Source organism: Diaporthe amygdali (genome assembly GCF_026229845.1).
Source record: "Diaporthe amygdali strain CAA958 chromosome Unknown NODE_5_length_1802954_cov_64_987939, whole genome shotgun sequence".
NCBI classification, from domain to species: Eukaryota; Fungi; Ascomycota; class Sordariomycetes; order Diaporthales; family Diaporthaceae; genus Diaporthe; species Diaporthe amygdali.
In genome coordinates, this window is record NW_026517025.1 from 540,673 (window position 1) to 566,224 (window position 25,552).

Genomic DNA, 25,552 nt, shown 5'->3' on the forward strand with positions numbered 1-25,552 from the left:
CTCTGTTTGCATTCATACCAGGAGCGGGGCAAGCACATGGCGCTCAGTTAGCATGGGATTGACGAATTCACCCTTTCATTGTTTGATAGTTTGAGCAATACCCCCTGAACATGAGATAGCAATTTGAAGTTTGTACATCAGTGGTTTATGACAGCAATACCCATCAGTGCATATGGCTCGGTAGCAAATTGCAACGCCAGACGTATCTCCAATTTCTTCCCGAGGACTACGACGTCGTTGCCCTCAATCATCGACGTCCATTTCACCGTAGTCAGTCGAACTGCCGTCATCAGAGATAGAAATGACGCTCGAGCCCGTCTTCCCCAAATCACCAGCATCCCGTGCTGGTGACGAAGAGCCCGTTCCCTTCTCGGACTCTTCTTCAACCTCAGCAGCGGCGCCCTTCTCAATATCCTCCATGCGAGTAATGAACTCACTCTGTAATCGGAGCAAGAAACCCCGCAGCGTCTCCTCGCCCATATCACTGTCGCACGCCTGCTGCAGCGTCTCGCGCAGGTTGAGAATCAGCTTCCTCCGCCGCGCCAGCCTCCGCGACTCGGAGCTCTGCTTCTTGGCCTCGGCCTGGCGCCTCAGGAAATTGGCCGCGTCCTCGGCGCGATCGAGGAACGTGTTGGGGAAGCCGATCGCGCGTGCGAGCTTGATACCGTAGTTCTCATCCTGCACGGGGCCAGAGCCAACCTTGTACAACATGGTCATCTGGGGAATATTATCGTCGGCGACCGTGGTCTCTGTCTCGAGGTGAAGGTTGAGCACGCCGGGGCGGTCCTGCAAAACCTGGGCGAGCTCCGTGAAGTGCGTCGCGAAGAAGACCAGGGCGTTGCTTTGGACCAGTGCTTCGGCCATGGCGATGGCAATGGCCAGGCCGTCGCGTGTGCTGGTGCCGCGACCCAGCTCGTCGATGATGGCGAGACTCTTGTTGTTGATGTTTCCCAGGATGAAGGCCATGTCCCTCATCTCGACAGAAAAGGTTGACATGTTTAACTCGATGCTGTCATCTGTGGAAGTTCGGGAGAACAAGTTGTGCACGATTGTGAAGGACGCAAACTGAGCTGGGACGAAGCAGCCGATCTGGGCCATGACTTGCAGCATCGCCACAGTCCGGATGTAGGTACTTTTGCCGCTCATGTTGCAGCCGGTGATTATTTGGAACGCATGCTGTTCTGTCGCATAGTAGTCGTTTGGTATGAACCTTTCTAGGGTCTGTAAATATTCCTCAAGTCAGAACAATGGACTTCGAAGCACCTTCTTGTGCAAAACATACCGAATCAAATATGGGATGGCGGGCTGCTTTGAGGGCCAGTGCATCCTTCAATTGAGGCCTTGTATAGTCTCGGGTCGTCACTGTTTGTCCGAATGCGGCGAGCATGTCCAATAGCGCGATGCTCTCGCAGACCCTGAAAAGTTGAGGAATGTCGGTCCTGATCGAGTCCAGTAAGTGCCTGACGACCTTGTCACTCTGCATAATGACCTCGTCTACCGAGTCAGTCATGCGCTGGTTGAGCTTCACCATTTGGAGTGTTTGGCACTCTAGATATTCTTTTTTCCGAACACAGTTGATGAGGGCATTGGGTATCAGACCATTCTCGAAATCGGCGCAGCGAAATTGAAGCCAATAACGACGTTGGTTGTCAAACTTGAGATCTGCTGCAAGTCCCAGCTCAGAGTTCAGCCCTTCCACATGCTTGTGCAAATCTTCGGTAGCTTCCTTGTAAGTGGTGCGGGCCACATCGAGCAACCCCTGCACACCTGATTTCACAGCATAGACTCTCTGGTTGCGGAGATCAAGAGGCTTGGTGACATACGTGACATCATCGTTGATAACTTCGGCCATGCGCTCGAGAATCGGGTTGGTCATGCCGGGCCGACAGTGTTCTCGAATCTTGATTAGTAAAGTGGACCGCGCAGTGGCCAAAGAACCGAAGACGCCAGGCACAGCGGCCACAAAGGACTTGATCATAAGAACTTCATTGATTGCTTGCTCACTGGCCTGCAAAGAGGGCTCGGTGGGAAGAAGTATCATCTTGGTGAGCAATTTCTCAACGTCGCCAAAAACTTTCAAAGCATTGCGAACTTGGAAGAACATGTCCTCCTTGGTACAAAGCTCCTCAACCGCATCATACCTTGGAGTCAGGACTCCTTCAGTCTGCGTGGATGGCTGAAGCACATTGCTCCGGAGCATTCTCTTCCCCATGGGCGTCTTCGTTTCGTTCAGCAGACCAAATAAACAAGCCTTGGACGAAGGGTCCTGGAGATTTTGTATGAGCTCCAGGGACTGAATGGTGGGAAGACTGATCATCATGGACTCTTCAGACGGCTGATATTTTATTCGCAGGGAATGACTCGAGATTGTCATTGAGAATTCCAGTTCGAGGTATTTCATGACCTGTCGCGGTCAGATCTCGAACCCCAATTCCTTGGGGGCTTTCATAGCAACCCACAGCAGAGAATGAACAAGTAGCATAGAAGTTACCTTCGATGGCAACTTTGATAGCATCGACATCCTCTTTGAAAGCAAGGGCCTGGATGAATTCCAGACCAGCTGTCTCAGACCAATATCTTCTGTCCAAAGGGACGATCGGTACACCTGGCAGCTCTTCCTCAATGGTGGCGTAAAGGCTGCTCTTATGATTGGGAGGACAAGCAGTGGAGACAATAAGGATGCGGCTGGGCTCAAACACGGTCAACTTGTGGGTCGTTTTCACATAGGACTGATTATCGCAAATCTGGCTGAGTACAGCCTCGCCTGTTGAAACATTGATGAAGGCCATTCCAACAGATGGAGACACCCCGCGAGCTTCACCGACGGCGCAAATGATTTGATGTCCTTCGCTGGCACCAATAGAGGATGCTGGGCGGGAGCGGCGTCCGCTGCCTGTCGTGGTTCCAGTGCTAAGAGTTGGAGTGGCTGGCGTCTGGGAGCCCCGAATCAGCGATGGCGTGGTGGACGCGGTCCGGGGAAGTGATGATCGACGCATGAAGTCATGAGGATTAGGCCTTTGGCCGCTGGATGAAGTCTGCAGACTGGAAGCGGATGATTGAGGGTTGAAGGTAGAAGATGTAGATGGAACTCGTGTTGTTGAAGCCATGATTTCGACAAGTTCAACAACAAGCTGTGGTAATGTGACTGAGAATCGCCTCTTCAGTATTGCGTCTTCTTGTTGTTATGCCTTTGAATCTTGTGTCGGTGTTTGCTGCTGAAGAAAGGGGTCGAGGGCATAGAAGAGAAGTTTGGCTTTGAAGACAGGCAGATGACGGAGAGAGAGGGTTGGAGTGTCTTGCAAAAGATGTTGTTGGGCCTGACTCGGAAGCAGGCAAACATCGACTCAGGCCCCAGCTGCGGCGGCAGATACGTGTGTCAACAAGGTGCTTGCGCTGGAATGGGAAGGACCGAACCATCTTGACAGTCACTTCACCACTTGAACAGCCATTTGCGCCAGATGCAATCAGTCGTGGGGGCTTTTTATCGTGCCATCTGTCTTCATGATATTTTATAGCTGGCCAGGTCTATGCAGGGCGCTTCCTGCTTTGCTTTTTTTTTTTCGTGCCGTCCTCGCACCTCGTGCTGATCTGGAGGCTCCTTCAGCACCAGTTAAATGTAGTCAATCTTCTTGGCTCAGATGGACACGACGAGCACCGTGCTTCATTGTGTTTTTCGCGGGTAAGACACGATGTCGTTTATGTCCCCGTTCCGTATCTTGCAGTGGTTGTAAACTAACATTGGAAATGACTGCATGAAAGGCCTTTACGACCAGGTGCCATTTTGTTGGGCCGACAATACATGCAATCCAAGAAGTACGATGACCGGCGCTCATCCTGGGTACTCAGAGCCCGCCATGTTATTCATCTAGATGCCAATCATGTCCTTATGTTGCTCACCAAAAGTGAGTAGCCCCAAAATCATGAATTCATCGCGTAGTAATCCATCGCGGGCGCACCTCAAATCATAATGTCATCGGATTTCCTTGCACGTCTCATTTCCATCAAACGCCTCTGAAAAAGTCAACGCACATGTCTCCAATGGACCGGAATTTCCGCTCAAACCTGAAAAGCACCGAATAGATGAACCACGGACTAGCCACACGTGACTCCCTTCTCCATCAGTAGAATGTCGATCCCGGCCGAAAGCCACGCTTGTTCGAACCCGACCTCAGATGGTAGGTATCGTCAAAAGCGACTCCCGCAGGTCGCTTGACGGTGTCAGCCTCGGTAGGCTTGGGAATCATCTCGGCGAGGACCTTCTTGCAAAGTAAGGGGTAGGCATCTGTAAGCTCGTCCCAGGCGCCGCTTTCGTGCATGACCATCTGCAAGTTCTCGGCTATGACCTTGATCATAGTCCGCTCCAGCTGCGTGTCTGCGTGCTGTTCAAGAATGAGGTGGGACCACTTCTTGAAGTTGGCAAAGTACTTCTTTTTGGCGAGCTGTCCGAGGCCCATGGTCAGCTCGTTGATGGCTTTGGCTCGGAGCGACGTGACTTGGAAGTAGTCGGCGACGACAAAGGTTGTGATCGGGTCCTTTTGCTGGTGCATTTCGAGCTTATGGAAGTAGAGATACTTGAGCATTGCGTCGACGTCTTCCTCCAGGAACTCGCTACCTGTCAGGTTAATGGTCTTGTTTTGAGATTCCTGGAACATCAAATTGTTGTCAGCGACTTCTGTCAGCTGCTGAGGTGGCCAGCTCAGGTTCGCTCGCCTTAAATCCGCCCTCAAAGGCTTTCTCGAAGTACTTCGACTGCTTGCAGACAACAACGCGATGAACGTGCCAGGTCTTCTGTCCCATCTTGATGGTCGCATCGGCGTAATATTCCTCGCCCCAGAGGCTTCTAACGTTAGCGATGGCATCGACGGGTAGATTCCCAGGGGCAATGCACATACGCAGGCATTGGCGGTATCGCGGGATCAGCCATTTTATGTCGATACTGTGGCTTTGGCAAATTTTCTTGTGTAAATAATGGTGCGGAGTGAAAGGTTACCGTTTGGCGGTGATAGATGTCTGAGATGCTGACTTTCCGAAAAGTCCAAAGTCGAAAAGAGAGAGGCTGAGGACGATCCTAAGCCCTGCTGGAATGTAAGGAGGCTTAGGAAGAGAGATCATAAGTAAGACGTGTAGGGATTAAAAAGCTGTGGAACCATGGTAATATTTTCTCAATCCACACAGCATGTGGCGAGATGACTTCACGTGAGTGATAGGTATGCTTAATTACCCCTTTGTTTGCCTTGCGAAAGGCTAAAAGGATGGGGTTGGAAGTTGAAAGGTGGTGATAAGGCGAATGGAAGAAAGCGAGGTGGGATTCGATTCACGAAGGAATGATTGTTGGCGAAACGCTGTAGCCAAAAGATGTAATGCCTGGAAAGAAGTTAGGAAATACTCACAACATCTTTGTCAGATGAGGGTCTGATTTTGCTGCTGTCGCTCGTTTATGGAGGCAGCTACTGGTCGGGTGTACATACGGCAAGTGACTACTGGTGACTTCACCGACTGACCAGGGTTAAATATCTTAGACCGACTATCCCAAGACCCGGTATCCCATGCCTGGTTACCCCATTTCTGGTTATCCCATTCCTGGTTATCCCATTCCTGGTTATCCCATTTCTGGTTATCCCATTTCTGGTTATCCCAAGTCGATTATCCCATGCCGGATGGCCACTGATCGTTCGGGGCGACGAAAGACTAAGCTCAGGAAAATATGTTCTTCATAGTGAGAGATAATCGGTTCTCCTGTCACACTGTATGATTCAGTTGTTAAGCTCTTGGTTGATACATCCAAATTGCAACATGGCCGAGCAGATTCGGACCAGCAGGACAGTTGGTCATTCATTGCTGAGAACGTAGCGTAGCGATTTGACTAAAGATGGTAGCGCCATAGAGACCAAGTCCTGAGAGTTTCACGTTACGGCCAAGTGATTTGGTTTTGAAGACGACCATTAAGAAACGGAGTGACTTAAGCAAGGTAAATAGATCAATCCTCAGAACAAGCTTGTGGCGAGTCAATTGCAAGTATCAGCGTTCACACTTCTCATCTCAATTGGCTCTTGATGTATGTAAGCAAATTATGTGTAAGGCCAATGAGTCCGAAGGAGCCAGTCAACAATGAAGATCCAAGTCTTATTTTATTGCTGCAAAGACCAGCCCCACCGAGGAGCAGCGCGGGGGTATGTTGGCCAGGAAGAGGTGGATCCATTAAAGCTCAGCATGAAATCCTCTCCGAGTGGGAGAACCCATGCCACATAGCTTAAGATCATATAAGTGCTTTGAGAGGTCCGGGGTCAAATGAAAACCTTGAGGCATTATCACTGGACTTTTCGTAAATTACGGCCTCCGTTGACCAACAGTAAGCTATCTTGAGAGACACACAGAGTATCTCTTCCAGGTTTACGCCGTTGCGGCACAGTACACACGTCGACCCCGGGCTTTCTTTGTCATCAGCCTTGGCATGTCACTTCCGTGGTTGCCTGATCCAACTCGCCTCGACAATAAATCGTTTTACTGCATTCACAAGTCCACTCCGGGTCACGCCACACCTCTCATCACAAAATCCTGGGAAATCGCTCTGTCCCAACTTCTCATCCTCAGACTCCCTACGATGGCTGATATATGTGACCAGGCGACCGCTGGCAGCGCCTTCTTCACGCGTCTACCACCAGAGGTGCGCGTCTCCATCCTCACCGCCGCCTTCGGGGGGAGGACGGTGCACATCCAGCGGTGCCCGCCCGCAGTTGTGCCGTCACAGAACAGATCGGGCAGAGCCGTGGGCAAAGCGAGGCAGTGGCTTGGAGGGGTCTTTTCGAAGAAGACCAAGGAGAAGACCAAGGAGAAGAGGGAAGAGGCACAACCAGCTGCACGTGAGAAGCAGTGGTGGGGTTGCGTCTGCTACCGCCCTCCCGAAGATTCAGCCGAAGACTCGCCAGCCTCAGAGACTTGTCTGGCTGACCTTACACGGAGCCAGTATGGGGGTCGGTGGTCGTGGGTAAGTCCGCTCGAGGTGCCACCCGAGCTCGCCGTCGGGGCCATTGGCTGGCTTCTAACCTGCCAGAAGGCGTAAGTAATCATTCCAACTTCTCCATGCTGTTGATCCTCTGCATGCCTTACCTCGTGCTGAGAGCGGCGCGTCTAGGTACAATGAGGGCATAAAGGTCCTCTACGCCAGCAACACTTTCCACCTCCGCACTGTCAAACTGTGCGCGTTTGGAGGGCTTTTACAACAAATCCCTGCGGTTGGCCTGCCCTACATCACCTCCGTGGAGTTCGTCCTGAATCGGCGACTCCTAAGCCCGGGGGACTTCGCCGCCTTGCCAAAAGCGGAAGCCTCTGAGGCGGACATTTTGGAGAGCACGCTGTCCAACATCCCCCGCCTGATGCCGAGCCTGCAGAAGCTGTACCCTGGCTTTTGTGCTGATACGATGTGTGTCGAGGACTGCGAAAGTGGTCATCATCTTGATGCTGTATGCTTGAAGTGCCTTGGGAGTCAGATACAGGCTATGGCCTACGAGTTGGGCCAGATGGGAAGGTGCTGCGATCTTGAGCTGGGCCTAACCTCAACGGTGTTCGAACGTTATCGCCACGAGGCTCTATTGCAGAATTTTAGGATGGGGCATCCGAATTGGAAGCCGGGCATGTCAAGTAAATGCTCTTACCATCCGAGATGCCGTTTCTTTTGGCCGGCCCCGAACAAGCAGCTCGGTACAGAATCGGGAACCGATGAGACTAGAGAGTCTGACGTTGGATATTGGATCTCCCAGTCCCAGTACGACTTTCAGGACTTGGTGATGCATTGTTTTGGAACATGAAGAATAATCTCAATTTTTTCGGGAGTCTTGATACTTTTAAAAAATACAGACTGCTATCAGCCGGGATGAATAAAGAAAAATGCGTTGACTTGGCTGTCACCTTTTTAAATCGACCACCAAAGAAGGTAGCTTCATAAAGACTCTTTGTACGAATGTTATATATTTGCAAACATATCTACTCAGTACCGGCATGAAGCTCGTCATCTAGTAGACTCCCTGAAGAAGTCACGTCTCAATTCAAATAAGGCCCAAATTACCAACTGCGTCACATTCGTTCCGGAGTCGTCGCCAACGCAGCCGTGCGTGCAAAGGTCACTCGCTCCGACAGCCATCTTGTTGCCGAGGTAATTCGCCCGCACCAGACCATCTCTTCGAAGCTCGCCTTCCACTTGCAGCCCTCCTCGGTGGGCTTGTGCGGGTACGTGAACTTCCACAAGCTCGCGACGCCGACCGTACATCTTCCCCGGCCACAGCGTCTCCAGGCCATGGCGGCAAAAGCCGGCGCTGAAGGACTTGTTGCTTCTCCAGTAGCCCTGGCATCGCCCCTTGCAGCCACAGCGGGCTTCTGGATGACCGGGCACGGGCGGATGTCGGCTACGGCCTTCTCTGAATTACTGCGTCACTGTCATGGGATTGTCGTCGACACGCACCGCGTCCTACTCGTCGACCACCTACGTATGCGTACAGCAGCGTGGCCGCGAGCCTGCCGACTGGCTGCATCGGCACCCGGGTCGTCGGCGTCGACTTGTTGCTTGCGGATTTCATGGCGCTTAACTCGAAGCTGGGCGCCTCGATGAGCAAGTTTCTGTGGACAGCAGGGCTACACTGCCTGGCAGGCAGCAGCAACAGCGGTCGCTCGAGCGGTGGTGGGCTCTTCGCCTGCGCCGCGAAGGATGCCACCGGTCAAACCAACCCAGTGGCAGCGACGGCAACATTGTGAGTAAGAGACAGTTTTACGGTGCTGGCAACCCACAGCACGAACAAGGACCTCCTTGCTCCTTGGTTTTGACACAGGGCTTCCCAAACGAGACTTACGTTGGAACGGAACAAGTTGGGAGCGTTGGGGCCAAGATCACGGCACAGCGCCGAGTACTACTGTTTCGTGCGGCACATGCTCCGGGATTACGAGAACTACTAGTGGACGTGCCTCGAACTCGATTTTGGTCTCGCAACTGGGCAGAATGTCGCGACTCAGATTACTCAACATACCTCCATTTGCCATCAGATGTGTTAGTCTTTTAGCCCCGGTAGCCGATGTGTGGGGGTTTCTATTGGCAGCCATCACGTAGTTTGGCACAAGCTCTCACGCCAGTGTGGAGCTGTGGCTTCTTGTCCGCATCTGCTGTGTCATTTCTCTCATGAGCCGAACGTACACAGTATCCAGCCCAAACGGTGATCGGGAAGCAGTAGAACGTAGGTCATTTAGTTTCATTTCAAGCTCCTGGAGCAGTCTTCCATGCACGAGTGCTTCTTTAGCAGCTTTTGGGAAGGGAGAGTGGCTCAGCCTTCGTAGTGGATGTGTTGACGTATCTTGCTTCCTGATACGCCATCCAATTGTTCAGCGCTTGGCTGTTGTCTAGGCATTGCGAGGGCTTTGTCCGTGGCTTCGCGCTGTGGTCGTCCTGCATTCTGATTGAGCCGCGCTAAGCGTGAGGCAGCATATTCAACATTTGGTCTTGTGATGATCATTAACTAAGCCTGGGTGGCAAAAACCAAAGTGGCTTCAGGGTGCTGTTTGAACCGCCAGAGGGCATGCTGTCGGTTTATAACAGTGGCTGACAGCCGTGTGACAGCAGAAAAGCGAGGTGACGTTCAAATTTCCGGTACGTACCCAGCCAAGCTGACTCACCCCACTGCTGCCGCCTAGCCTAGGCCAAATCTGAGGGCGGTCAAGACGCGTCTGCAAAGGCGGCAGAATAACACCCTGCAGGCATATTTAAAGGGGCGCGGTCTCCCGCCCTCTGCCCTTCGACCTCCTCTTTTCTCTCTTTTCTCTCCATCCTGGTGCACGGGCTTTACGTAATTCAGTGAAGGTACGCCTGAGAATACGTTTTTGCTAGTTGAAAACTATAACATGACCACTCTTAGCTGGTCTAGGCCGGCTAGGGAATCTTTGGAACACATTTCTTGACTGATCGTCTTTCATTGTTTTGGTGTGCTTGCACGCCGGGCGAAGAAGGATTTCCTACGATTGCGAACGGGCAAGCGACTCTAATGTAGTGACCGCACAAATAACGTCTGCCGTGCCTGTGGGACAACCGGCCATTGTTCCGTTTTCTTGATCTTGCAGCCGTTGAATGCATTGATGGGAATCAACCTTGTGTGGGGCTTGCTGATGTGAATGGCAGGGAATTCTATACTGAAGCTGCTAGCAAACTTCCACGAGCGCACGGACCAATTGCTGCCACAAGGCTCAGCTCCAGATGGAACATCTCTTCCTTCACCCTTTCCTTGCCTGACAAGATCTTGTCCAGAGACCTAGGATTCTGTGCAAGCGCTGCAAGCATCACCTGTTGTATAGATCTCTCGTGATAATGCTAGCGTGCGAATCAACGTGATATGAGGAAGACTAGTCACGGCGCACCCACAATTGGCTGCCTACGATCCTCGTCGCAACCAGGAGACACCACAACATCTACGGACGCCATCCGCCTTCTTCTTCCATCATCGATGCTTCAAGGGGCAACACAGTGTGTGCGCACACTGCCACGATGACCAGCATGCCACAGAAATCCTGCAAACAGGCCCCTCTCCTCATACATGACACCCTGGTAATTCGACATCAAAACGGCGTCGCATGAAACATCCTCCCGACCCTGTCCCGGCTGGATGCGCTCGATAACCACAAGCCGCGGCCGCGGCCATCTGACCTCCCACGGTTGATTTGGATAGCTCTTCGCCGCGTTGGACTGATAGCCTTGGACAGCTCGTGGCTCAGAAGCACTCCGTGTCCTTGGTACACCGTTGCTCAATATGGCAGTGGAAGGCTCAGTTACCCAACTTCTCCATGGCGAGAAAAACTGATGAACTTATGTTTTGCGCCAGTAAGGTCCAAAGTTCATACTAGAAATAATTGGGGGGGGGGGGGGGGAATGCTGCTCCATACAACCTCGAATCATACATGATTGTTTCAAATCATTATGCTATAACAAGACACCCACTTCCAGAAAGTACCAAGGAGCAGGGTAAATATAGGCTCTGTATTACTCGATCGCAGCGTCAAGCTGCCTTACCCAGTATGCTAAATCATGGGTTTCCTGGCTGCTTCCCTTCCCAGTTTCCTCTGATACCCGAAGCCAGACTCCCAGGCTCCTGGCCCCTTGAATCTCATCTTCCGTCATATTCTGACTCTCCCTCTCAGTACGAACTTCCTTCATTCTGTCACTCCAAACTCCAATGAAGAAGTTCGTCAAAGAACAACCCATTCGATCGAGACTGTCTTCAAACTCCACCAGCAGAGTCTCCAATAGCTCGAGCTCAGTCGAATCCTCCTCCCAAATCTCTTCGATTTCTTTGTTTTCATATTCTCTACTCCCACGCCATGCGCAACAGGTGTGACGCAATTCAAGTGCAGCAAACGTGCATGCCCGGACGCAAAGAGATTTCGTATCCCGTGGAATGTCCAAGACATTCTCGATAGCAGAGAATTGTCTGGAAATCCGTCGCACATAATATGTCAGATCAGATGGGCCCCAAGCCTGGAAGACTTCTCGCACCATCGCTGTGTAAGGGTGACATCCATTGCTGGAACAGGCACATCTGCATGTGTCCGTGTCCTGGGTGTCAAACTCAAAGTTTTCGATTGACTCTAACACAGCCAATGTCTCATCATAGTCCTCCAAAGTATAGGTCCAAATCCGCGAAAAGAAATAATGTGCTGTAGTGTATCCGAAGGGCCTTTTGGGGATTTGGACTTTCAAGCTCGCACCATGCTGTATAAGCCAATTGATGGCAGTGTTCCCCAGAGCCTTAGCCAGAGGAGTGTAACCATCCTCATCGAATACATCAATAGCATGAAACCCTTTGGAATAGAACAGGTTTAACAGCGAAACGGAATCCGAGTGGCAAAGCGAATGATATACGGACGGAAACACCTTGTATTGCCAGTCTCTGGTTTCAGTTAGAAGGCGTGTTGGGACAGTGACAGATTGCTTATTTAGGATACGCAATACCTCGCCCATATGCTCGTCGAGGGTTTCCGGGCTTCCCAATTCTAAGCGGTCGATATCTGCGGGCTTGAGATGAGCACGGGCGAGTTCTTTCAACTCGTCTCGCCGGTGTTTGAGGTCGTCAACAACCAGCTCCTTCGCCCTATGTGAGGCATAAGATAATGAGTCAAACAAACACGGTCGCGCCACGGCCCTGATGAGACATTCATCGTCGGTCTCCAGTAGAAGTTTGACACTAGTTACGCAAGAACATGATTCGGGGCAAGTAGTGAACGTCTCGTTAGTGCAGATGAATTCACTCCAAGTGAAGGCGCATTCCAGAGCTGAGATCCTATGTCGATCGTGAATTCGAAGAATTTCTTTGCCCAGCCGTTTCAGAACAGATTCGAGACCCTCATTCCAACTGATAAGATGGTGTAAAGCTGTGTACCCGAATTGGTCCAACGCTGATAAGTCCAAGACACAAGGGCTTCTGTCAAGAATCTGAGCCAAAGACTTTCTGTTGCGGAGGAAGATTGCCCCTAATGGATGGCCTTCATACACTATTTTATCTTAGCTTTTGTACAATATCCAAGGCCATTTTCCCAAGATTCTTATATTAGATCTTACATTCGGTCATCCGAGATGAGGGAACCCGTCTTGTCTCATAGATTCTTAACGCTTCCGTCATGTTTTTACCTTCGAAGCTGAAGATAGGCTCGTCTGGGTATAGAATGTCAAGAGCCTCACCCATCAAAGGGCTCTCTTTATCCCGGTGGAGACAGGGTGGGATAACCTTTTGGAATGGCAATCTAACGTGGAATTAGTTTAGACATAAATCACTTCGAAAGTCAAAGTTGAGAGCAGAAATACATGTCGTCTGCATCTGGTCTATCTTTAGGGGCGCCGACGCCGACCAGAAATTTCAGCAAGGCGTTCAGAGGCTCAGACCACCCATGCCAACCTGTGGAGACAGCTAATTCCAGCAGGGTGCTTCCATCCGTGAAGAGGTCGAGTGGCGACGAAGTCTTGGCGCTGAAAACAGTCTTTAGACTTTGTATGCCTCTTTCGATAAGATATCTGGATTCTTCGTCTGTCCATTCATCAAACAAGAAAGCAAGGTCCAGTTGTTGCATCACCCGGAATGCTGGACTTGTATCGCGCAAAGGATAGTAAGTGACAAATGGCGACAAGCCGAATCCACCTGCACCGAAGGCACTCGACATGGTGACAGCCACAGCCGCAGACAGTAGCCCTTGGAAGGCTTTGACTGATATCCCCGCAGACCAGCTGTAGTCTGCATTTACGGTCCAGTTTGCGTACGGGCACCCGACCTGGTGAGTGTTTTGCCTGACAATTTGTTGGGAGAGAAAAGCTGGACCATAATGCCGTTTTTGGCGTTGTATGATTCGGCGAGACTTGAGATTGCAATGGCATTCAAAGCCAGAACTTATATTGGCCTGATCCGAGCTAGCACTCCCTAGCGAAGGCTTGCTTTGATGTCTCTGTGGTTGTTTTAAACCCGTGTTATCACAGGCCACTCTCAGTGCGTCTGGCTTCGACATCAGTCCTCGGAATAGAGCTTGGCCATTAGTGGAAGCATCAACTGGCATCAAAGCCATTATCATTGCTTTGACCTCAGAGAGATTGTTTTTGATCATAACGGTATCGTGCTGAGTTGTGATCATCATCGACAGGTCATTCCGAACCTGTCTTTCAATGTCGACCATTGTGGTGTGAGAGTCCGTGAGGCATGTGTTTAATTTCCTCAAGATGCCATCGTTACTGATGGAGATTTCCCTGGTATTTCAATAAGCCAAGGTTCGCACACCTTTGGTTGGTGGGGTAGAGATAGATCCGTACAATTCAGCAAGTTGGCATCCTGTGGAAAGGGCTTTGTTTGCTGCCTCGAGCTGACTATTAAGACGATCCACATGGTCCCTGCGGAACGGGTAGAGGACTTTCTTCGTTTGTGCTCTCATCTTTAATAATGCAGAATTTGTCCGAGAGCCGCTGTCTGCAGAAATCCGGTTGACGTAGTCTTGTAGAAGGTCTAGTTCGGATTTTGCTTGTGTCATGGCTTGTTCTAAGGCGGCGCCATGCGCGCTCGCTGACGTTGGAAGTCTGTCTCGGAGTGAACTGATCTGGTTTAGGAGAGTTTCCATAGATTTGGACCGTCTATTCGTGAATTCAATATCTTCTTTGTGGCCTTGAATTCCGCCAACGTAGGTGTTGATCCCTGACGCGACCTGCAACCCCAGCGACACCACGCCAACGACCGTACCCAGGATCTCTGCCATAGTGAGTTGCAATTCAGTTTCACAAAGACGTGGAACGAGGTTTGCTTGCCGGTCAGGCTTAGGCTGTATCGATCTGGCGAGGTAGTCGCGCGATTCCAGGAAAGGCTTCAGGTGAGCGATTATTCTAAGCCAGACCTTCGGGTTCTCTGTTCGGGCTGATAAAAGTGGAAGGGGGAAGAGAAGAAAAAAAGGAAGAAACTGAGACATGGGAGGGCGCAGCCACGAGAGAAATGCCGAAGTCAAGGCTGGCGAATAGATGGCCATGAGAATGCGGGGTGACTTGGCCTGCTTCTCGAGCTGAGCACGGGTCGTACAGCATACACTACTGCAAGCTTGCAAGAGGCTTCAAGTCATCCTAATGGTCCAAAACTGTGACCGCCCTAGAGGTATGGACAGGCTGTGATCTATAAGGCAGACTCGAATGAGGAAGCCCTACACAAGAGTGCCTATATCATCCGTAAGGCAGATTTACAAACAAACTGCTAACAAGGGTACATACATATGCCACCTGGCTTAATTGTAATGACAGCTTTCCCTTAAATGAATGAAACACAATCTTCCATACTCTTCTATGTACCACTCCCAAGTGCAGATGGATGTCCTACCTATCTGGAGGATAGCGAGAATGTATACAGACATCCCACCAACATCCTATAGCCTGTATCCCGTGTGAGTACGCCGAAGACTACAAGCCCAGATCACGCCAGTTTGACTTGCCACCGGAGATTTTGACAGCTTTCCCGCGAATTTCTTCATATTTACCCTCGGCTACATATCCATCAGGAGTGAACCTGTATGTTCAAAAACACTACTACTCCATATTTCTGTATGTGAGGGTCTTGGAAGACTCAGACGACTACTCTATCCACGACGGACCGAAAATGGAGCTCCTAAATGCCGCCAAACCATGCTTTGGGAAGTAGTAATGGGCTCTTGAAATTCTGAGTTGAATTATACTACCTTAGTCTAGGTCTGTACTTGTTGTGTCCTCGGGCCGCCTCCATCGTAATTTCTGCCTGGATGCCTCTTCAGGATTTTAGTAAAATAGATAGATCGCTGCACATTACGAATTCTCGGAGCTAATCACAGATCAAAACCTGCGAACCACGGATGCCCTAATGCCTGACGAGCCGTGATCCTCTTAGTAGGATCGAGATTCAACATCCGCTGAACGAGGTCCTTGAACGAGACGTCTTCGACTTCGGGCCAAGTCGAAAAGGGTTCATAGGGTATGTGTTCCTCCGTCCGCTCTTCCCAAAGCATTCCCAGTATCTGGCAGTTGATCTCTTCATCCCCAACGTGTTTCATGAGTCCGTTAAGCCCATCCTTGTCTCCAAAGTATGAGACCTGGCGCTGCAGGCGGATAAATGCAGGCAGTGCGCCCTGCGATTCGTGTTTCCGGAAGTCATCATCGGGCCCGAAAATGACACGGCCGAGCATAGCATATATGCACTTTGTGTTGCGAGCTTGTAAGCAGGCGTGTCATTTGACGCAAAGATTGGACACTTACCACGGCTCCGAATGAAAATATGTCGGATGGTTTATTCAGCTCACCCTTGAAATGTGCTTCTGGGCTGCGCCAATTGTCGTTACCAGCCAGCATGCCTTTGATGCAGCGACCATTGGGAAGGTATGCCGCATTCTCTAGGTCAATGATCTGAACTTGTTCGATAACAGAACCTTGGCCAAGGTTGACCATGATGTTATCAGGTTTGATATCTAGAGACAGTCAGTACTATGACTCTGCCGTATTGGAGACACGGATATAATCGCTCTCGTTACCTAGATGAACAATGTCGCGATCATGCAGCTCAGCAATTCCCAGCAGACTTGCCTTAAGGATCTGCTTTCGGGATTCCATTGGAATTTGTTTCTTGACAAGACTCAGAAAGTCGTCCGTCAGATACTCATACACAAAGATGGATTTGTCAGGGATGCTATCCGAAGGCAACCGGAGGTGTGCATGTTCGCGAAGTCTGGGTCGTATGATTTCATCGAAGTTTGAGAAGATGTATTTTGGGATGTCTTTCAAAATGAATTTGTCTTGCCCGGATCTAAATCGCCATTAGTTCAATGGTCACGGAATGTAGATGGAAGCACTGCGCAGACGTTGCCAGCCACACACGGCCAAGGTGCGGTCTCTCTTGGATCAATTCCTTGAAGATGTAGCGGCGCCCAGTCGCACCGAGTAAAACAGTAGCCATCGATGCTGGATTGCCAAAATGGTTTGATCAAGTTCATGAATTCGCCATACATCTTTGAAGTGGACCAGACATCGAGGGCAGCTTTACATGCCCACTCGCAAGTCAGAAACGAGGTGCTGCCTCAGAACAAATATGACTATCCAATCGGAGTTGTTCCACCGGAACCAACACCGCCTGCATGCTTCTGCCTATTTCCGAGCTTCTGTCTCGTGCGCGCAACGTTTCCTCCCCCCCCCCCCCCCAAAAAAAAAAATTATGCTATTTCTTCAACAAGCCTTTAGTCCTCCATAATATTATGCACTTGTCGCAGTTCCTACCTCGAGGTTCGAGATGGCCACAGCCATTTCTACTCCGGTTACAATCATTCACCACCACGCGGCTACGACCTTTCTACAAAACGGCGGGCAGGTTTTACTCAGACGTGCCGGCGTTTGCTACCGCATTTCGAGCTAAGAATATATACGTTGATTGCTTCCCCTGCACTCTTCACCACTACTATTCCGGGGGGCCAAGGCTATCCTTGTACGATGGTAAGAAGTACACACACGATGATGACCCAGATCGTATTCAAGGAGACCGTGTCGAAGTTGGAGACGACGGATTCGTCGATCCAGCTTTGACGTCTTGGTGAAACGGTGTCTCGATGTCGCCGAATACGTTATTGAGGCAGCAAATCTGGACAAACTGGGGCGAATGGGCAGAGGAATGCAGGGAGCAGGGCTGGGAGGTAGCAGAACCGTGGATATTCACTGTCCCCAGAGGTACGAAACTGTTTGCTGTAGTAACGACATTTTCTTGTCTGAGGAGGGGAATAAGCTGTTGACACTCTCTCGATCTTTGATGCCGCAGGCACTCCACTGTCTCCTCACTTTTTTCTTGTCCATGAGAGACTGGAAACGTTTCATCTCCTGCCACGAGTGGCTAAAACACTCCAAGGTATGAAGATTTCCCTACACATGCGTTATAACGGGGGATGTAATTCAAGGCTTTGTCTATATCTGACTTATGATAGAGCTGGAAGAGGAACTAGATGACTATTTCCGATCGTATGGCACTCGGATGCCTCAGGATGAATGGGGGTCCACTCATTTTCTAGAGGGTTACCACATTCATGAGGAGAGCCAATGGATGTGCAAATGAACACTAGTGATCTTCTGCCAAGCTGCTTCCTTGATGAGACACGGATCGGGATGTCTTGAGGTCGAGGGAAAGAGGAATGATCGTCTCGTAAAACAGATATATCACAAAGATTGCAGGCGCTGAAAGGCAACGTTCAATACGCTACCAAAATAAAGCTTGACCATTATTGATGAGACATTAATTTAATCAAGCCTTAGTATCATGATAGGGAAGAATAAGTTCTCAGTTTCTTTGTAAAAGAAGACGCTCATATGTTTACCTATGTAGCCTGCAAGGATATTTTCGACACTGAGATAAAGTTTGACAAGCAATGGAAGCTCAACAGCCATACAGATCTCTAGAGAATGTACTCAACATGATCATCGACGCTGTACGGGGCTCAGACTAGTCCGGAAGGAAAATCAACCCCTATGATTGCATTGGAAAGGGAGGAGGATGGTGGTCTCTTGGAACCAGCGCGCTCGTAGATAGCCACTGATCAAGACAAAAGTTCGAACCAGGAGAACCCTACGAGAATCTGTCCATGATCGGTCGGTGTCCATGACAGAATCTCACAAAATGAGTGGAACAATGCCAAGTATGTCAATTGTGGAAGGTAAAAAGTCTATAAAATAATACAGATGAATGAATAAAAGATTCCGAAGGTCCCATGCCTCCGAAGACCACCGTTGCAAAAGTCAAACGCACAAACTCCTCTCAATGGCTTCGAGCTAGAGCACAAGACGATGTGCGCTCGCAAGGATTGGTGAAGCCGACGATTCCTCCTAGCGCAGGTAGCTCTTCAGACGAAGCCTATCTCGAGGTGATGTTCGCTGACACATCAGTAGCCAGCCTTCTTGGAAGCGCATGGGGCAGTAGGCTTTGCGCCGGCGGGGGCAGAACGAGTAATGGTTGACAAGGTCGTTTGCGCTTGATTCTTAGCCTTCGAGACCTCAGCCACAGTACTGTTGGCATCGCTCGATACGCTATTGGCACTGCTCGATCCGCCGGTCCACGCAGAAGGGCCAGGCATGGTGAGGGCTTTGAAGCCATTGTAGATGCTGAAGCTCACGTAGGGGTCGGTGTACTTATATGCACCCGGAAACTGCACCAACGGGCCAGGAGTGCCGCTGCCGCCCCCAGTAACCTTGACCTGAACACAAGACACGAAGTGCTCAGGCTCGTTCATAAAAGACTTGTGTATTCCTGCGGGGTGTTAGACAAAATTTACACACTATATGGGGCAAGTTCATCCAAATTGGCTTACCAATATGCTCAAAGCGCAGGAGGTACTCGCCCGAGGGAGTGTCGCTGGGAATCGTGGCGGTAAGGGAATTCTTGTCCCAGGTGCACCATGCGTCTTTGGTGAAGTCGCCACCTTCGTTGCAAACGCCCGTCTCGCCAATCTTGAACCAGTCGCCGGAGCCATCGTAGGTCTTGACATCGCCACCAGGGGCTTTGGACATGTAGTACAAGGCGGGTCCTATAAGCATATGGTCAGTCAACGTAACGTGGGCAAATGCGAAATCGCTGTGGGGCACTCACCCGGATGTTGCATGGTGGCGCCGACACCAAGCTGCACAGTCACATCGCTCCCCGCGGAGACCTCAAGGACGTCTGTCTTGGCGGCGTTGGTGAAGGCTCCCTGATTGCATCTGCTGTCAGGGCCGTCGATGTAAGAGCCATCACGAATGTCGGCGGCGGGGTTTTCTGAGAATTTGATAGGGTTGTACTTGGTAGCACGAGTGAAGTCTCGGATGTACTGGAAGGAAGTCCCTGCAACACCATTTTGGACGACGGAATCGAAGAAGTAGTGGGCCGATGCCACCTGGGCAAGGGCAACGACAGCGGGAGAAAGTCTCATGGTGACGGTTGGCCAGTCTTATGGAATGAAACGAATGTCACAGGTGTAATGAACGAGAGACAGTAAGAATAGAAGTGGAAAGAGTAAGGAGCGAACGCGTTGCTTAGATGAGTGTGTGGTATCGTATACTGGTCGGACGAGAGGTTGACTTCATTTATAGACCCAAAATTGACGCGATGAGGTACAGCGGCCTAGAAGCCCGGCGTCCAAATAGGAGGTCATTATCCACTGCAATATTACGGTGCTAGGAGAAAATGTTTCAAGTGAAATGTTCCGGTGCTGATGCCGCCGAGCCTAATCCTCTCAGTTAGCGTCGTTTTCAGCCTCAAGCGTCTAACGGAATCTTGGCAGGCCCTCAAGGTGATTAATATGCAACGCGTTCACAAAAAAACTCGTGATCAATCAGGGTGGCCGGGTCTAGAGGATCTCCACCAATAGCACGTAGCTTAGAGGGGCAATGCGGGACGACTTAGGCAAGCTGATGTGGAAATGCTCGTTTTGCTGTCCAGGATATGGTGAACATTGTGTGTAGTGCCACAACTAGAGACTGAGCGCAACGGACATGTGCGAAGCTAGGAGGACTCGCGATGATGGCATCCACGACAAAAGGCTGTTGTCACACTGGTTAGATTCGGCGCAAGACTTCCAACAGGCTCAAAATATTCTGTGAATCATCTTGCATTTGCGTCCTTTACCATGTGAAGTCTCCATAGAAGGGACAAGTCAAGATTTCTTCTCCATTCACTGAAAATTTGATGACGCAAGACGATTCAAATACGAGTCCGTAGGTGACAAAAGATAAATCACCGATATCAAGTCCTCTGGATCTCCTCCGATTGGGTAGAGCCCTAATCTAGTGGACTTGACAAAGATTTCGAAGGTGTCGCGTACGTGTGTGCTGTGGGGTCGAGATGTATCTGTGGGCAAGACACGGTTAAGCTCATCAAGCAATGAAGAAGCGAATCCAATGCCTATGCCTCCTTGTGCTATTCAGGTGTCAAAGAGGCACTTAAAGCCAATATTCAACTAGCCTTCTTACCGCTGAGAAGAGCAGAAAGAGCCAAAATAGGGCTGGGAGAATACAACTCGTACGGGGCCGGAGCTTCCCAAACGATATCAATGGAATCTGTAGAGGCATTCAGGTGATGGATTAATGGAACCGCAGCCTTTGCCTGCGTCTTCGACATCTTAGATGACATGTGAAGAAGGATAGGCAGAACCAGCGGTAACGAAACCTCCTCATATTCTGAGGGGAGAAGGCCTTGTCATATCGAATGCATGTCCATAGAGCAGGCTATATACACTCACCGGTGGTGTCCTAGGTTAGCGTAGATCCACTTTATGTCAATCGCGACTTGCTGTCAATATGCGGGACGACAGGGTACCGGGTGCTAGGGTAAAACATCGTACTCGGGCCGAAGCCGAATTGACCTTGCATTGGCTCCACCTTGATTAATTCAGGAGGACCACGGTAAGGCAAATGGGCGTTCTACTCTGTAAGGCCAGTAATTCTGGTCTTCTTCGGACTTAAAATCCCATCATGAAGTCTGCATCCTGGGAGCTTGCCACTACGTTGCTGCAATGACATTTCCCCTGGCTTATTGACCACTCTTCAGCAACAGCATAGATGCTTTTGACATTCTTCATCTCGCGTCTGTATGTGTCCACAGACTCGTTCGCAATCTCACCAAGACCAGATAGACTGACAACTTGGAACCTTCATTTACTCCCTTTGCCTGAACTAGGGATCCTCTACTCAGCTTTATGCTCACGTGCCGAAATTCTAATATCCAACTGCGGCTTCTCCCACAGGGCATCAATCTTCTATCGCTCGATCTAGTTCTGACTATCTGACTTCAGGCTCACTAGATCAAAATCCCACAGAATATACCGCATGAGTATGCGCATTTCCGTCCAAGCCAGGCTAGAAATCGTCATTAAATCTCCAAAATGATTCTGGAAAGCAAAAGAATACAACCTACTTCTTGCTGAGACATCCCTAGGCCCAATACTGAATGACTTGAGGATGCTTTTGTCAGCCTTATGAAACTCAGCGGGCGCGTTCTTCATCCAGCGCACAGGAACGAATTCGATAGGTTTGTGAAGTTTTATGACAGAGCGATTGGCGACCCACAAGTTCATTGTCAAGCTAGTCCGCGGCGGTACCACATTCCCAGCGATGACGGCGCTCTCGTCTGTCGTTGCTCGGAAGAGTATGTCTGGCGCCGGAAAGTAGAGACGTAGACATTCCTTCAGCAAAGCGTTGAGGTACTCGTGCTGCTGTAAGCGAGCCCCGCCCGCCCTATACAATAGCCACAGTCTTTTTATGCAGCAATCGCCGCGCACCATTTTCAAAACTTGATGATTCCTGGAGGTCGCGCGTACAGGTAATACCACGCCTGGTCATTATGCAGCTCCTCATAAAGAGTGACCCAGTGGTCCGCGGGGACATACATCCACCCCACGTCCTGATCTGTGCAGCCCTCGATCGCACGCGGCGCGTTCGCAGGATCCTCGTAATACTCGTCCTCCTCCTGCTCGTCCTCGTCAGGATCATAGCCCTCCGGCAACCCAGCCGGCCTCTGCTTGGCCCGCACAATGGCAAAGAGCACCGGGGGCGCCGCGTCCTTCTTCTGTCCGGCCCTCAGGACCTCCTCTTGCGCCCTGAGGCTGTCGAGACTGTCCCTACCGACGTGCACGCAGTACTCGAAGCGGGGCAGGTAAGGCGTGATGCGGTGATCGGCGCCGGGCCCGTCGCGCTCGACCGACAGGCCGTCGCGCCATTCGACGAAGCGCCGCCGCACCTCGTCCTTGGTCGCCCCGTCGAGGGCCTTGCGCTCCTGCACAATGGTCCACCGGAGGTACAGGCCCGTGGTGCGGTCCTGCTGGCTATCCCGGTGGTAGCTCTCGGCCTGCTCCCGGAGGTAGGCGATGAACCTGTCGAAGAGGGCGTCGTCCGAGTAGTCGCAACGGTAGATGACAAAGCCCCAGTGGAACAAGCCTGTCATCTGCATGTGGTGACCCCGGGCGCCCACGGTCTGGCCCTCGGCCTGGAGGGCCTTGAGAGCTGAAAGGTGCTCCCTTGCTAGCGGGTGCTCGTAGGCTTGGCTCTCGTCGGTGGTCATCTTGAATTGAAGCTCATGGTAAAGGGTTGGAACGGAGTAACACGTGGAAAAGGTCCGTCTGTGTTTGCAAAGGAAAGCGGCGCGGTCAGTTGTTTATGTCAAGCAGGCGTTGTTGGTTCGGGTTACATGATCAATTATAGGCTGATGATGGAGTTATGCTTCCACCGTGGTTTGCTTGGTCTTAGCGCCCACGCTAATTCCTTCCGTGAGTTATGCCAGAATTAAGTACTGACTTAATCTCAAGCATAACTATACTATAAAGATGTCTCCTAGAAGAGGTCTGTGGAGAACGGATTGTGGAGAGATCTAACATCGAGGAGCTTTTACCACAGAAGGTATTCCTTGAGCAAAATATCCTACAGCAGATTATCTTAGTGAAGTGAATTCCAATATAAATTACCCTGAAGTAAAACAGGACTTTCTTGCAGCTTGCAAGGTCTGTCTAGGAGATTATTGCGCTGCCGCTTAATGGGGAGGCGGATGACCGGTCGGATTATGACTCTTGAAGGTCGGCTTAGTGGAAGTTGGTATTATAGACCCAAAAGCACTGGTCTGCCTGTGTTCCCTTGGGCGAGTTACACAGGGCAGAACCAGCAATTCATGGAAATTTCACTCAGAAACCTAGGTATCTGTGCAAGTTGGACAAAGTAGAGTGGGGCAAGAGGCGGGTGACCTTGTCCACAGACGTTTGTTGGGCGGTGATGGGACGAAATTGGTCCAGAACCTTGGAAACACAGATTCTCGTCGTAGCTGGTCTCGTAACCATCCATGGGAGAGAAATAAAGGTTCACCTTACCCGATAGATCATCCATCGCCTTTCTGAGGTTCCTCGTAGAGTATCGATTTCTTTGATATGTTTGAAGTGCTTTTGAGCACACTGACATTGCTTATAATTACCATTTCGAGGTTTGCCAAACGCTGAAAAATCTGAAAATGCTGCTTAACTTTTGACAAACGTTGTTAATGTGAATCGACACTCAACTTTGGAGCCATTCATTTTGAGGAGAAGATGGATATCGTTTGGATAAAATTGAGTCACGAGATTCACTGCGAACCTCCCGGGGCGTGACCACCACACATTCAGTTGACTCAAATGGCGTTTGTGTTCTTGAAAAGCCTTCAAATCCCTTTTACTTTTCGTCTCCCTTAGCCGTCTTCAGCCCACTTGCTCTCCAACGTCACCATCTACAGCAATAATCTTCTCCTTTCAACATACGCGCAGCTGCGTCACATCGCCAACCCCAGAACAGCCTCACTTCCTTACCATGCGATCAGCACCCAGTCCTCCTTGGGCTGCAGACCCTCCTCCTGGCGAAACTCAGCATGTCGAAGATCCTCCAAGCATATCTGGCATCGCCGTCGGATTCGGTGCCTTTTCGACCATCCTGGCATTTGTCGTGGTGTGCCTGCGTATCTACGCCAGGGCCTTTGTCGTCCGCGGACTGAAAGCTGATGACTGTCAGTTTGCATCTCATGCATAGAACCCAAGCCTCAATTTGCACTCCCGCTGACTTATAAAAAACAGATCTCATGATAATTTCTTTGGGCTTCATGATTGGTTTCTTTGTTCTCTGCATCCAACGTACGTCACTTGAAAATGCTTTATGTCGCTTGCATGTCCAGCTTACGATTTGCCAGTCACGAAGTTCGGAGTAGGACATCACATGTGGGACGTGCTTTTGGTGGACTATTCTCCTAGCATCCTCAAGGTATGAAACAATCGCAGAGAATCTAACTGCTAACGGACATCCCTAACTTTCGTGTTTGCAGCTCACCTTCTTCGTGCAAATTATTGGCTGCCTGATGATCTCATTCAACAAACTCTCAGTTCTCGCCCTTTATCTTATCATCACGCCAAAGAAGAAATTCCAAGCCGCCGTGTTCGCCTTGATGGGAATTGTGACCGTCTTCACAGTAGCATTCATCCGCGTCTTGACTCTGGAATGTCATCCGATAGAAGCCCAGTGGGATCTGTCGTTGGCCTCTCACCAATGCATGAGCCCCTCGGTCGCACCTCTGCTGGTTCTCAGCATCTTCAACATCACGATCGACATTGCAGTCGTGCTGCTGCCAATCCACGTCATCCTGCCGCTTCAAATACCAAAGAAGAACAAGATTCAGTGTCTGCTTCTGTTCGCCGCCGGCGGTGGACTGTAAGTACTCCCATTTCTTGCCACCTTGCTCCTTTTCCCCGCTGACAAATCGCAGTGTATGTGTGGCTGCCATCGGCAGGACCGTGACCTTGAGAAACTTCGACGGCGGTCCTGCAGATATCGACTTCACCTGGAAGCTAGTACCGGAACTGCTCTGGGCCTTCGTTGAAATCGGCGTCGGAATCATCGCCGCTTCCATTCCACCCATCAAGCCGCTCTACAAACGTCTGATGGCGAAGACGGCGTGCGGATTCCAGGGCAGCGCACACAATCATTCAGGCGTCAAGTTGCAGCACGTTTCGGATCGATACAGAGGCCAAAAGGGACATCAAGTCTACGAACAGCAGGCCAGCGACAGAATCACTTCGAAATACGGCTCAGCAGACGAAGAGTTAGGAGTGGTCGCCAAGGACGGTGACGACATTAACAGCACCTTGGAGAAACCTATCTTCAACGGGTCTCCCTCCAGAGACCCTCATGCACAGAGTGGTCGTACGGAGAACATGCCAAAGTCTGACAGGCGTGGGGAAGTAATCGTCGCTGATTTTGCAGCGGCGCACTGATGGTAATCATACGGGCGCCGAGACTCACACAACATATATATCCCTAGCAGAGCAATATAGGGCCCGAGCCATATGCAGTCAGACTCGGGTTGTCTATGCTCAATAATAGCAATGTGCCCATTTGTGCCGCTGCGGGCTTCTGCATTAATTGTGGTTGAAGTAGTATCCTGGTGAGGGGACCTAAGTCGAAGATGCCAATCAGATTGGTCGCTGTCCCGTCTCACGCTCTGCGAAACACCAGGCGTCAGCACCAAGCAGCAGATCGCAAAGC

At 50.6% G+C, this 25,552-nt stretch overlaps 8 protein-coding genes across 8 annotated transcripts; 2 read left to right on the top strand and 6 right to left on the bottom strand.

The window, feature by feature from the left end:
- Positions 1-243: 243 nt before the first annotated feature.
- On the bottom strand, positions 244-3,107 carry J7T55_015313 (MutS domain V; the record flags this gene model as incomplete). Its single annotated transcript, XM_053139538.1, has 3 exons — positions 244-1,221; positions 1,283-2,404; positions 2,460-3,107. The coding sequence occupies 3 exons, from the start codon at positions 3,105-3,107 to the stop codon at positions 244-246; spliced, it is 2,748 nt and encodes a 915-aa protein (XP_052997041.1).
- Positions 3,108-4,118: 1,011 nt separating this feature from the next.
- J7T55_015314 (uncharacterized protein) lies at positions 4,119-5,112 on the bottom strand (the record flags this gene model as incomplete). The annotated part of the gene is made up of 3 exons (XM_053139539.1): positions 4,119-4,612; positions 4,671-4,936; positions 4,991-5,112. The coding sequence occupies 3 exons, from the start codon at positions 5,110-5,112 to the stop codon at positions 4,119-4,121; spliced, it is 882 nt and encodes a 293-aa protein (XP_052997042.1).
- A 1,489-nt stretch (positions 5,113-6,601) lies between these two features.
- On the top strand, positions 6,602-8,943 carry J7T55_015315 (uncharacterized protein; the record flags this gene model as incomplete). Its single annotated transcript, XM_053139540.1, has 5 exons — positions 6,602-7,056; positions 7,133-7,638; positions 8,052-8,394; positions 8,493-8,741; positions 8,820-8,943. The coding sequence occupies 5 exons, from the start codon at positions 6,602-6,604 to the stop codon at positions 8,941-8,943; spliced, it is 1,677 nt and encodes a 558-aa protein (XP_052997043.1).
- Positions 8,944-9,305: 362 nt separating this feature from the next.
- Positions 9,306-14,253, bottom strand: J7T55_015316 (uncharacterized protein; the record flags this gene model as incomplete). Its single annotated transcript, XM_053139541.1, has 8 exons — positions 9,306-9,448; positions 10,201-10,315; positions 10,508-10,714; positions 11,039-11,899; positions 11,978-12,116; positions 12,827-13,328; positions 13,488-13,753; positions 13,817-14,253. 8 exons carry the CDS (start codon positions 14,251-14,253, stop codon positions 9,306-9,308), a joined length of 2,670 nt encoding a protein of 889 aa, XP_052997044.1.
- A 1,083-nt stretch (positions 14,254-15,336) lies between these two features.
- On the bottom strand, positions 15,337-16,509 carry J7T55_015317 (kinase domain-containing protein; the record flags this gene model as incomplete). Its single annotated transcript, XM_053139542.1, has 4 exons — positions 15,337-15,705; positions 15,764-15,972; positions 16,036-16,307; positions 16,439-16,509. The coding sequence occupies 4 exons, from the start codon at positions 16,507-16,509 to the stop codon at positions 15,337-15,339; spliced, it is 921 nt and encodes a 306-aa protein (XP_052997045.1).
- Positions 16,510-18,417: 1,908 nt separating this feature from the next.
- J7T55_015318 (fungal cellulose binding domain-containing protein) lies at positions 18,418-19,440 on the bottom strand (the record flags this gene model as incomplete). Its single annotated transcript, XM_053139543.1, has 3 exons — positions 18,418-18,782; positions 18,844-19,059; positions 19,122-19,440. The coding sequence occupies 3 exons, from the start codon at positions 19,438-19,440 to the stop codon at positions 18,418-18,420; spliced, it is 900 nt and encodes a 299-aa protein (XP_052997046.1).
- Positions 19,441-19,857: 417 nt separating this feature from the next.
- On the bottom strand, positions 19,858-22,565 carry J7T55_015319 (uncharacterized protein; the record flags this gene model as incomplete). Its single annotated transcript, XM_053139545.1, has 6 exons — positions 19,858-19,941; positions 20,003-20,050; positions 20,248-20,411; positions 20,480-20,686; positions 21,423-21,742; positions 21,826-22,565. The coding sequence occupies 6 exons, from the start codon at positions 22,563-22,565 to the stop codon at positions 19,858-19,860; spliced, it is 1,563 nt and encodes a 520-aa protein (XP_052997047.1).
- Positions 22,566-23,830: 1,265 nt separating this feature from the next.
- Positions 23,831-25,281, top strand: J7T55_015320 (uncharacterized protein; the record flags this gene model as incomplete). Its single annotated transcript, XM_053139546.1, has 5 exons — positions 23,831-24,023; positions 24,091-24,147; positions 24,204-24,274; positions 24,336-24,718; positions 24,774-25,281. 5 exons carry the CDS (start codon positions 23,831-23,833, stop codon positions 25,279-25,281), a joined length of 1,212 nt encoding a protein of 403 aa, XP_052997048.1.
- Positions 25,282-25,552: the final 271 nt, after the last annotated feature.